A 12,630-nucleotide genomic window follows, 5' to 3' on the forward strand; every position below is an offset into this window, starting at 1 on the left:
TGCCAAGAATAAAAACCGTTGCCAAGAATAAAAACCTAACACACTTAAAACACAACAATTAGTGCAAATATGTACCAACCTTCCATTTAAATCTACATCTAATACGCTTCTTTGATCTTTTTTCAGCTTTCCAACATATCTCCATATGTCATCACCTAAGAAAAAATTGAATCAGACAGCCTAAGCAGCTGACACTAAAGAATACAATAAACATTGTAAGAAAACTACTAAATAAATAATTTTCCGTAAGCATTGGCATTTCTTCCCAAAGTTAAAATTAATGGAAAAAAGATTAAAACAAACACAAGACCTAGAAGCAATCAATTAAAAATTAAGCAGGATTTAAAACTTCAAGCCCTTGTGTATTCTAAGAAACCAAACACCAAATAAAGTCTATAGCTTGATAAGAGCAAAACTCACCGAATATCTTATAACCTGTAGCTAGAGTATTTAAAGCAGCCTTCCGAATTTCACCATCTCGTTCTGCTGTTAGGCTTGCAACAAGCTGCAAGGATTTTAACTGTCCCACAATCTGTAGGCAAATTATAGAAGACTCAGTACCTTTCAAAGAAGAAAAAAGATCAAATAGCATTCCATATGTTACCTCTGCTCCATGGTTATCAATTACGAATCCAACAAGATCCACACACTCAATCCGGGTTCGATTGTTTCTGGAACGCAGATCCTCTTTGAAATACTTCATAAGATCATTCTGTGGCATAGAAACAATCAAGGAACCTACCAAATTCAGAGAGATCTGACAGCAAAGCTAGAAACCATCCGTTGAATGCTCAAAAGCACATACCTCAAGATCTTGTATTTGAGTGAGAGAAAGAGAGAGCAACTAACCTCTGATCGAAGAAGACGAAGAGTTCCAAATCCACAGAGATAAATCACGGAGCTATGCTCAAAATCAAACTTCGAAATCGCAATCCGAGATGAATCACCGAACTGAAGAAAAATCGAAGAAGAATCACTGAACTTAAGAAGAATCGAGAGAGATTTGAGTAAGAGAAAGAGAGAGGAACTAACCTCTGATTGAAGAAGATGAAGAGTTCCAAATCCACGGAGATGAATCACGGATCTACGCTCAAAATCAAACTTCGAAATTGCAATCCCGAGATGAATCACCGAACTGAAGAAGAATCGAAGAAGAATCACTGAACCGAAGAAGAATCGAGACAGAGAGAGAGAGATTTGAGTGAGTGACAAGGAGACGGCGGTGCTCAAAATAGGGTTTTCAAAATATAAGTTTAAAGAGATAGAAGAGGGTGTGAAGAGGGATAGGGTTTGGAGGCGCTTTTTAAATGTCTTCTATTTACAAAACGGTACCGTTTTACTTAACAACAAAGGCGACGTTTAAAAAACGCCGCTAATTATCAAAACAAGTGACGTTTAATAAAACGTCGTTAATTAAACGCCGTTAAATCCTCATTTTCCTATAGGGGGAGAGGAGAAGCAATTTCTGTGTTTGAGACTTGACAGGAGGGTCTCAATTTATACATATATAGGGGAGAGAGGAGAAGCCTCCAACCTTTATGGTTGGTCACTAATACACCATTAACCTCTGCAATAAAGGCAGGAGTTACAAACCCCATTAATGTACTATTAAACTCTGCAATAAAGGCAGAAGTTACAAACCCCATTAACTCTTTCATGAAGCTAACTTTATAGGGCAATTTCTCATTCAATTCTCAATGGTTTTTGGCCATTCTATTTGTGGTGTAAAGATCTTATTGCAAAGTATATAGATCCACCTGAACCCAACACAATAGATGGTTGGGACCTAACTTAATATTTAGTTAAAGTCACCAAAAATTCATTTTTTTCCAACAATCTCCCACATGAATAAAAATTGACCAAATGACTTAACAAAGGGACATTGTTCAACAAAGACTCAGAGAGAGAGCACACAGACTAACCCTGCGTCAGAAAAGGTAGCTGTTGGCCTTGAACCTTTCGTAGTGACAACCTATCGGATTTACTGGCTGACCACTGAACGCGATGTCTTGAACTGTTCTGCCGTTTGTGTAAACCGAGACAATAGACCTCACACAGGAGTTAGTCCAACCATTGTTCTTGTTCTCACTTGTGTGTCCGGTACACTAGCTTGGTTTAGTGAGTGGTTTTAAAGAATTCAGCCTTACCAATTCTTAAAGAAGCGGCCCCATTTCGCACTCACATAGGTGACCTATATAAGGTATCTCATTATACCCCAGTTGACTATCATATGAGAGGTCATTAAAAGCATTAGCTTAACCTTCTACCTTCATCGGGTATCACTACACAAAGGAATGGACAAGAGGATTTACCTCTTTAGTGACTCATCCATTACACAAAATTTGGTTGTCCCTTTGAACCTAGATCTTGGGATCTCCAGTCAACTAGGTTGGGTTTTCTATTCCGGTAACATTACAAAAGGCCTTAACCTCATTCCTCTTGACGATGTTTCTACTAACTCTCGAGTTAACCCTTTGGTTAGCGGATCCGCAATGTTGTCCTTAGACTTTACATAGTATAGAGAGACAGTTCCATTAGAGAGTAGTTGTCGTATGGAATTATGTCTACGACGGATATGTCTAGACTTTCCATTATACATATGACTCTGTGCCTATCTAATCGCCGATTGGCTATCGCAATGAATACAGATAGCAGGCACAAGTTTCGGCCCACATGGAATATTCTCAACGAACTGGCGAAGCCATTTAGCCTCTTCAGTTACTTTATCCAACGCAATAAACTCAGATTCCATCGGTAATCTCGATATACACGTTTGCTTGGAAGATTTCCAAGACACGACTGCCCCTCCGAGGGTAAACACATAACCACTAATGGATTTGGAGTCTTTTATATCAGATATCCAGTTAGTGTCACTATACCCTTCTAGTACCGCTGGGTATCTGGTATAATGTAGCCCAAAATCCCGGGTGTAGCGTTGATAACTTAACACCCGTATAATGCCTCTCCAATGAGTGGCATTAGTATTACTCGTGTATCTACTAAGCCTGCTAATAGAGTAGGCTATATTCGGCCTTGTACAACTCATCAGATACATCAAACTTCCAATGACCCGAGAATATTTTAGCTGAGAGATACTCTCACCATTATTCTTGGTCAAATGTAGACCCACGTCTATTGGTGTCTAAGACGCACTCGTATCTGATTTACTAAATTTCTCAAGTATCTTCTCAACATAGTGAGACTGAGAAAGTACAATACCACTAGATGTTTTGATAATCTTAATACCTAGAATGACATCTGTAAGGCCCATATCTTTCATGTCAAACTTTGAGTTTAATAATCTCTTGGTAGTTTTAACCATTTCATCATTACTACCAACAATGAGTATGTCGTCTACGTATAGACACAAAATGACATAACCTCTGTTAGTGTCTTTAACATATATGTACTTGTCACACTCATTGATTCTAAATCTATTTGACAACATAACATTGTCAAACTTCTCATGCCATTGCTTAGGCGGTTGTTTCAAACCATATAATGACTTGACAAGCTTACAGACTTTCTTATTTTCCCTGGAGCTGAAAACCCCTCGGGTTGTTCCATGTAGATTTCTTCATCTAAATCTCCATTTAAGAAAGTTGTCTTTATATCCATTTGATATATCTCTAGACCACGTAAAGCGGCTATCGCAATCACCATGCGAATGGATATAATTCTTGTCACAAGTGAATGCATATCAAAATAATCCAGGCCTTCTCGCTGCCTATATCCTTTGATAACTAGTCTAGCTTTATATTTATCAATTGACCCATCAGCCTTCATCTTTCTTCTAAAGATCCACTTACTGCCCAAGGCCTTATTGCCTGGGGTTAGATCAACCAATTTCCAAGTATGGTTCTGTAAGATGCAGTCAATTTCACTTTTAATAGCTTCTTTCCATAAGGGATTTTTTGGTGAAGTCACTGCTTCGTGAAAAGTTCGAGGTTCTCCCTCTAACATATAAGTCAAGAAGTCTGGGCCAAAGGACTTGGTAGTCCTAGCCCTCTTACTCCTTCTCGGCTCATCGACTTTCTCATCTTGATCATTATCTTCAAGTTCCTTCTCAGAACTTTGATCCTCTCCTCGGGTTCGGCAAGGAAATGTGTTTTCAAAGAAAGACGCATTCCTTGACTCCATTATGGTATTCTTATGGATATCTGAAATATCAGACTTGTGCACAAGGAGTCTATATGCACTACTGTTCTGTGCATAAGCAATGAATATACAATCCACGGTTTTTGGACCTATCCTAACCTGCTTGGGTGTAGGTATCGCCACTTTTGCAAGACACCCCATATTCGTAGGAAATTATAAGAAGGTTTCCGGCCTTTCCAGAACTCATATGGAGTCTTGTCTACTTTTTTCCAAGGGATTCTATTTAGAATGTAATTCGCGAAGAGAATTGCTTCCCCCCACAAGTTCTGTGGCAATCCAGAACTTAGCAACATTGCATTCATCATCTTCTTTAGTGTCCTATTTTTTCGTTCAACAATCCTATTTGACTGAGGAGAATAAGGCGCCGTGGTTTGGTAGATAATCCCAAATTGAGTACAAATCTCAATAAACGATAATTCATACTCACCACCACGATCATTTCTTGAAGCCTTAATCTTGCGGCCTAATTGATTCTCAACTTCATTCTTATAAAGAACAAATTTGTCAATAGCCTCATCTTTGCTTTTGAGCAAATAGACATAACAATATTTAGTGCAATCATCAACAAAAGTGATGAAATATTTATTGCCACCACGTGATTGTATAAACTTTAAGTCACACACATCACTATGCACTAAGTCCAACGGCTTTGAACTTCTTTCAACAGAATGAAAGGAAGATCTTGTCAACTTCAATTCAATACAAGTCTCACACTTGTGTTTTGGATTAATCTTAAAAGATGGTATATGATCTAACTTAATTAATTTACGTAAAGATTCAAAGTTCACAGGTCCTAGTCTACCATGCCACAAATTGGAAGACTCAAGCATGTAAGCAGAAGAAGATACATCTTTATTTATCTTTGGGATAAAAGTCATTACATTGAGTTTAAACATACCCCCAACATATTACCCTTACCTACATACACTCTGCTCTTGGTCAAAACGACCCTGTTGGACTCAAAAACCAAGTGAAAACTATGTTTGCTGAGAAGAGACCCCGAGACAAGATTCTTACGAATGTTCGGAACATATAGGACTTCGTTCAAGGTCAGCTCCTTTCTTGAAGTCAACTTCAGGACCACCTTTCCTTTCCCCTCAACAATCGAGGTAGCAGAGTTTCCCATAAACAACTTCTCACCGTTTGTAACCGGCTTGAAAGTTGTAAACAGCTTCTTCTCGGAGCAAATGTGGCGTGCAGCCCCAGTATCAATCCATCATTCTCTTGGATTTGAACCCACTAGATTCACCTTAGAGACAACGGCAGACAAGTGCATATCATCCTCCTCGTGGGAGTGCTCTTGTATATCTGCCATATGAGCACGAGATTTGGTCTTGTGTTGCTTCTTCTGCTTGCAGCAGTCACTAGCTCGATGCCCCTCGCTACCATAGTTGTAGCACTTCCTTAAGAACCGATAACCAGGTTCTTGCGGCTTGTATGTCGGCTTCTTTGCAACACCACCCCTTGGCCCCAGCTTTGAGCCCTTGTTCACAGGAGGCTTCTTCCTCACCCCAGAAGATTTACCATGCCCGATGATATTAGCCTTCACAGAGGAGGTACTCCCTCCTTTCTTTCTATTATCCTCCTTAATTCAGAGTCAGACAATTAGTTCTTCAACAGACATTTCCTTGTGCTTATGCTTGAAGCAGTTCTTGAAGTCCTTCCAACCATTGGGAAGTTTCTTAATGATCACAGCAACTTGGAATGACTCGTTCAACGGCATCCCCTTAGCATGAATCTCATGCAAGATCACTTGGAACTCTTGGACTTGGCTTATCACAGTTTTTGAATCGATCATTTTAAAGTCCAAGAACCGGCCAACTACAAATTTCTTTGCCTTGGCATCCTTAGTCCTGTATTTCTTGTCCAGAGATTCCCATAACTCCTTTGCTGAACTCTTGGCACAAAATACACTGTATGGTGAGTCTGCCAAGCTGTTGAACACATAGTTCCGGCAGAGATAGTCTGTTTGCTTCCATGTGTCAAGCGCCATGTCTTTCTGCCTGTATGGCTCATTCTCTGCCAGAACTGGAGGATCCTCGCTCAAAACCTTTGCAAGGTTCAACGTGATCAAGTAGAATAACATCTTTTGCTGCCATCTCTTGAAGTTCACCCTAGCAAATTTCTCTGGGCGCTCATGATGACTGAGCGGTCCTCCTGGAGCAGCTGGAGTAACACCAGGATTGACTACAGAGGTCACAGCAGTAGGGGTTGGCAACCCAGTTGCCTGGAGTTCAGATCCCCACCAACATTAGCAGTAGCAGTAACATTAGTGATAGTGGCCATTTTTGAAAATTACACCAGAATATCACGTTCTGTGTTTTTCAGAATTGAAACTTAATACTAGAAAATCCCATAGTTGAAAAGTATAGCGATCCCGGGTTTACCCTTGTTGTACAGTGATCCGGACATGTGTCCGTGGATGTTGGTAGTTGATTATTATCGTGTTTACATTCATTTTTCTTCATATTTGAGTTATAGGATGTGTTAGGCAGGTTTGTTACAGGTTGGTTGTGTTCGGGAGCCTAGTGTTGCTGCCCAGAATTTTGGACCTTCGCTCGAGCGAGGAGTTTGTCGCTCGAGCGAGAGTGGGGTTCGTGTTTGGTGGGTTGAGCCAGAGTGGCTCGCTCGAGCAAGCGGTTGCACCTGGTTCTGGACCTGAGAGCTGTCTTTCTTGGCTCGAGCGAGCTTCCTTCGCTCGAGCGGTCTGGATTTTTCTTCGCTCGATCGAGAACTTCTTGGCTCGAGCGAGAGTTTTCTGTGTCTGGTCGCTCGAGCGACCAAGTCTTCGCTCGAGCAAGCGTGTTTTATATCAGCGGACAGCAGCGTCTAAAACATCACTTTTTCACTTTCTTTTTGATCCAAAACCCTTAATCCGACTCTCTCTCTCTCTAAACTTGCACTCTCTCTAAGGTTTGATCTCCCTAGGGTGTGAATCTAGCCTAGGGCCTTTGTTAAAAAGATAGAGGGTGTTGAGAGCTTCGATTTAATCTGAAAAAGTTTGGATTTGGAGCACGTTGATCTACGAGTCTTCATCTCCTTTTTGGCTAAAACTTCAAGGTAGGGATATCCTACTCCTCTCTATGGGTTTTGTCTTTAAATTTTGGTATTTTGAGATGTTGGGCTTGGTTTGGTAATTTTGTGAAAGTTTGGGGCTTTTGTGTAATTTTACAAAAGTTGGGGTTTTATTCATAATAAACCTAGATGCATGTTTGGCATAGAAAAATGGAATGATTGTTGAATCATTGATGAAAATGGGACCTAAGGGTTGAAATGTTAATTATGGGAATTGACCTAATTACATTGTTTAATTAATTGGGATAATTAATTGAGAAGAATGAAGAAATGAAATGTTGATTAAATATCCATTGTGCATTTATTTTCTGTTTAGAAATAACTGCTTTGGGCTATCGGTGGAGGATAGTCGTGATTGTTGTAGACAATGCATGATGATTAGGCAAACTGAAACTAATCAATGAAATGTGTCATGGAACTTGACGGTTGATAGAATACATTAACTGTATGTATTGGGTGATTGTATATAGAACCAATGTGTTTATATACGTTATGTGTAGAGGAGGAGATAGGGGATGTACTCCGCGGTTTAGGGGAAGATAGGGGATGTACCTCTAAACCGGATAGTGATGGGAGAAGATAGGGGATGAACTCCGTAGATACAGCTCATATGCTTGTCTAAAGAAGTGAAGATAGAGCTTATATGCTTATCTTTGTGATGTGTGGATATAGCCTTTATGCTTATCTGTGGATATTGTTGTTATACATATCTGTTATAGAATGTGGATATAGCTTATTTGCTTATCTGAGAATGTGGATATTGTTGTTATACATATCTGTTGAGCATGTGGGTAGTGCTTATATGCCTATTTGTTGAAAGAGGGGAAATGAAAAGTAATTGGGACTTGTAAGTCGTTTGACATAAATATATGATTTATGTGATTGTATCAGTGTTGGCCATCTATCAATTGCTAATATTTTAGGCATTGTTCATGGTTGGTTTAGTGTATTTCTACTGGGCTGTGGCTCACCCTATATGGGAATATCATTTTCAGGTGCAGGTAGCATGCCACCTCCAAGGACATAGCTGGGAGGCTAGAGGCAGGCATACTTTTGTTGCTTAACTTTTGATGTATTACATGTAACTTCAAGCCAAGGGCTTAATGTGTAAACGAGTTAGTACTCTTTTGTTGTAACCAAGTGTTAACTTGGAAATCTGTAAGCCCGTAGGGCATTTTGTTATGATGTTAACATGTAATACTTATGTAATGGAACTCTAAGGAATAAAGGAATGTGGTTAGTTTATATGTCAATGCATGTCTTATTTGATGGGTTTAATGTTGTTATTTTGAGGGCGTTACAACTTGGTATCAGAGCGTACCGGGTTCGAATACTTTGGGTACGTGGGAAGTGATTAGTATCACAATGGGTTTGTCTCGCTTGATAGAGACTTAGATGTAGTACCATATGCTATGTGCTTATTTGATAACATGCTCATGTGACTATGTGGGTATGGGATTTAATTTCTGGGATGTTGATTGGATCCTTGGATTTCTGGGAGTCTTGTTGGAAAAGCACTTGATCAATGCTGTTTCTAACCGGAACTCTAGTAACGCCTCGGGACTATTATTATCCGGAAATGAAATTCGTAAGTGCTTATGTGTTTATGTGCTTATGTGGAGTGAATTACAGTTGTCCATGCATTAGGACGTGAGTGTTTAGTTTCGGCACATTTATGAATGTGCTAACGTTCTGTGTTGCCTTTATTAGGATGTCAGGACGAGGAAGAGGAGCTAGGCGTGGTAGACCTGCGAGGCAGGAAGTACCGTTACCGGGTGAGATTCCGGCAGTGCAGGAGGGAGTTGGGCAGGCCAATGTGGCCGAGCCAGTAGGTCAGCAGGCTATGGGTGCCTTGGCCAGAGAGATAGCAGGAGCTTTGGGTATTCTTAGAGCTGGGAATCAGGCAGCTGAGACAGGGCCTTCTTTCTTGAAGAGGGAGTTCTTCCGGTCTAATCCGGACGAGTTTATCGGGGATCCGAAGGAGCCACTGAAGGCTGATGAGTGGTTTGAACAGATGAGTAAGACGTTCGAGATGCTTGGCATTGAGGACGGAGCACTGAAAGTGACCTTGGCATCCTTCCAGCTGAAGGGAGATGCGGGTCAATGGTGGAAGTACGAGAAGGCTCGTGTGGGCGGTACTTGGGAGGCGTTTATAAATGCTTTTCAGGAAAGGTTTTTGTCTGCAGCAGCTAGGGAGAAGCTGAGGGATCAGTTTAGCCGGCTTAAACAGCAGGGCTTGTCAGTGGCCGAGTTTGAGGCTACTTTTACCAGTCTGTCCAGGTTTGCACCGGAACTGGTGGCGTCTGAGGAACGCCGTTGCTATGATTTTGAGCGGAAGTTGAGGCGGGGCCTCAAGTTGAGAGTTGGTGGGTCTTACATCCGAGAGTATAGACACCTAGTTGATGCTACTGCTCATATGGAGATTATGATGCAGGAGGAAGAGGAAGAACAGAGGGGCTCCAAGAGGAGCCAGGATAGTCAGAGTGATGGCAGGAGACAGAAGGGTTATAACCCTCAGCAGTCTCAGGGTGCAGTCTCTGGATCGACCTTTCCAGTGCCGAGTGTAGGCTCGGGGAGAGGCAGTCAGGGGGAATTCACTTGTTACAAGTGTGGCCAGCTGGGTCACAAGGTTTCAGTTTGCCCGCAGAAGGGTGGGGGTCAGAAAGCTGCTTCTTCTTCAGCTAGACTGCAGAGTCAGAGTTTGGGCAGGGGGCAGCCCTTGACTTGTTATCAGTGTGGACAGCCTGGGCACCTGAAGAGGTTTTGCCCACAGTTGAGTGCCACTTCGGGAGCGTCTGGTTCTAGGCAGATGCAGGGTTTTCAGCCAGCTCAGTCTGTGCAGGCCTCGAGGGCCAATCCGGGAGTTTCGTCATCCCAGTCTGTGCAGCAGTCTTTTGCTCCGAGAGGTGAGCAGGTAGACCAGGGGCCTACGGGGCGCGTGTATGCTGTTACCGCGTAGGATTTAGTACCGGCTCCATCAGTAGTGAGAGGTACTTTTCTGTTTTGCAACTCGGTTGCTAATGTGTTGATAGACACGGGTGCATCTCATTCTTTTGTATCTGCTGCATTTGCATCTATTTTGGAATTGGAGTTAGCACAGTTAGCATCTCCTATTTGTGTGGTATCGCCTTTGGGTGGTGAGTTGATCCTGAAACAGGGTGTTAGAGGATGTGATATAGAGGTCGCCGACTATAGGCTTCCTTTTCCGTTTGTTGTCATGCCCATGAAAGGCTTTGATGTTATTTTGGGTATGGACTGGCTATCGTCATACCGGGCTATTAGTGATTGCTACAGCCAGAGGGTCACGTTATGTACCTTGAGCGGGGAGTGGTTCCATTTCTTGGGAGACCGGGTTGGTAGTGTTTTGCCACCGGGGTATGATTCGCGAGGGCGAAGTGAGCTTAGTAGTCTACTTGCCAACTTTGAGAGTGGTGAGAGTGGTGAGACCCAGCACTTGTTGCCGAGGGTGGTTTGTGAGTATTCGGATGTTTTTCCCGAAGATCTTGTTAGTTTGCCACCTCACCGAGAGATAGAGTTCTCTATTGATTTAGTGCCCGGCACGGCGTCGATTTCTATGGCACCTTACCGTTTTGCTCCAGCAGAGTTGGTTGAGTTGAAAGTTCAGCTCCAGGAATTGCTAGATAAGGGCTTTGTTCGCCCTAGTGTTTCACCGTGGGGAGCACCGGCACTCTTTGTTAAAAAGAAAGATGGTGCCTTGAGATTGTGTATAGACTACCGGAAGCTGAATCGGGCTACGGTTAAGAATAAGTACCTATGCCCCGTATAGATGATTTGTTTGACCAGTTGAAGGGTTCCCGTTGTTTCTCTAAGATAGACTTGAGATCGGGTTACCATCAGTTGAGGGTCAGGGAGGAAGATATTCCTAAGACGGCATTCCGTACGCGGTATGGCCATTACGAGTTTCTGGTGATGCCATTTGGGCTTACCACTGCACCGGCAGTCTTTATGGACTTGATGAACCGGATTTTCCGGGAGTTCTTAGACCGATTTGTGGTTGTTTTCGTGGACGATATCCTTATCTATTCGTCTTCTGAGGAGGAGCACGAGGAACACTTGAGAGTGGTGCTTGAGTTACTTAGAGCCCATAGGCTGTATGCCAAGTTTGGGAAGTGTGAGTTCTGGCTGGGGGAAATCAAATTCTTAGGCCATGTGGTATCCGGAGAAGGGGTGTCTGTTGATACATCCAAGGTAGAGACAGTGCAAGATTGGGCACAGCCTAAGAGTGTGTTTGAGATCCGCAGTTTTCTGGGATTAGCTGGGTATTACCGTCGGTTTGTGAAAGATTTCTCCAGGTTAGCGTCACCGTTGACTAGACTGACTCGGAAGGGAGTCAAGTTTGTGTGGAGTGAGACTTGTGAAAAGTCGTTCCAAGATCTGAAAGTTAGATTGACCACCGCTCCGGTGTTGATTATTCCGGAGAGAGGGTTGGGTTATGCGGTTTATTGTGATGCCTCACGAGAGGGTTTGGGTTGTGTGTTGATGCAAGAGGGGAAAGTGGTAGCTTATGGCTCACGTCAGTTGAAAATACACGAGAAGAATTACCCCACACACGACCTAGAGTTAGCAGCTGTGATCTTTGCCTTGAAAATCTGGAGGCACTACCTTTATGGTGAGAGGTTCGAGGTATTCTCGGATCATAAGAGTTTGAAGTATCTGTTTACCCAGAGAGACTTGAATTTGAGACAGAGGAGATGGATGGAGTTCATCGAGGATTATGATTTTGAGTTGCATTATCATCCGGGAAAGGCCAATGTTGTGGCCGATGCCCTTAGTAGGAAATCCATTAGTGACGTAGCTTGTATAGCCATCCGGGAATGGGAGATGTTGGGAGCACTCGACGAGTTTGATATGCTACTGGACGAATCTGTTGAGGCTGCGGCCTTGATTTCTGTTGTTGCACAGCCTACACTTGTGATTAGAGTGTTAGAGGCACAGAGAGGTGACCTTGAGGTAGAATCCCTCCGAGAGAAGATCTCCAGTGGGAAAGTTGAGAAGGGCTTGACGGTGTATCCCGACCTGAGTGTGAGATACCGAGACCGTTTGTTTGTACCGGAGTCTTGCCGAGAGGAAGTACTCCGAGAGTTTCATCATTCGCGCCTTGCGGTGCATCCGGGAGGTACTAAGATGTATCAGGATTTGGGTCGCCAATTTTGGTGGCGGGGTATGAAGAGAGATGTGGCTGTTTTCGTATCGAAGTGCCTTACTTGCCAGCAAGTGAAGGCCGAGCATCAGAGGCCAGCGAGTTTGTTGCAACCCTTGCCTATTGCCGAGTGGAAGTGGGAGCATGTCACTATGGACTTCGTTGTAGGTCTTCCGAGGACTCAGCGGGGTAGTGATGCTATTTGGGTGGTTGTAGACCGGTTGACTAAGTCGGCG

The 12,630-nt window shown here is 42.9% G+C and overlaps 1 protein-coding gene across 1 annotated transcript in view; it reads right to left on the reverse strand.

Moving 5' to 3' along the window:
* The window catches only part of LOC145805430 (cation/H(+) antiporter 15-like), a 31,276-nt gene extending 26,977 nt beyond the window's left edge, over positions 1-4,299 (reverse strand). The window contains exons 1-5 of the mRNA XM_082900566.1: positions 3,810-4,299; positions 1,033-1,160; positions 850-951; positions 421-757; positions 76-155 (exon numbers count right to left, since the gene is read on the reverse strand). Of these exons, the coding sequence (XP_082756692.1) occupies positions 76-155; positions 421-757; positions 850-951; positions 1,033-1,160; positions 3,810-4,299 (1,137 nt within the window). The remainder of the gene's footprint in view (positions 1-75; positions 156-420; positions 758-849; positions 952-1,032; positions 1,161-3,809) is intronic.
* Positions 4,300-12,630: the final 8,331 nt, after the last annotated feature.

This window comes from Camellia sinensis, chromosome 13 (genome assembly GCF_055761805.1).
Source record: "Camellia sinensis isolate YWXY chromosome 13, ASM5576180v1, whole genome shotgun sequence".
NCBI lineage: Eukaryota > Viridiplantae > Streptophyta > Magnoliopsida > Ericales > Theaceae > Camellia > Camellia sinensis.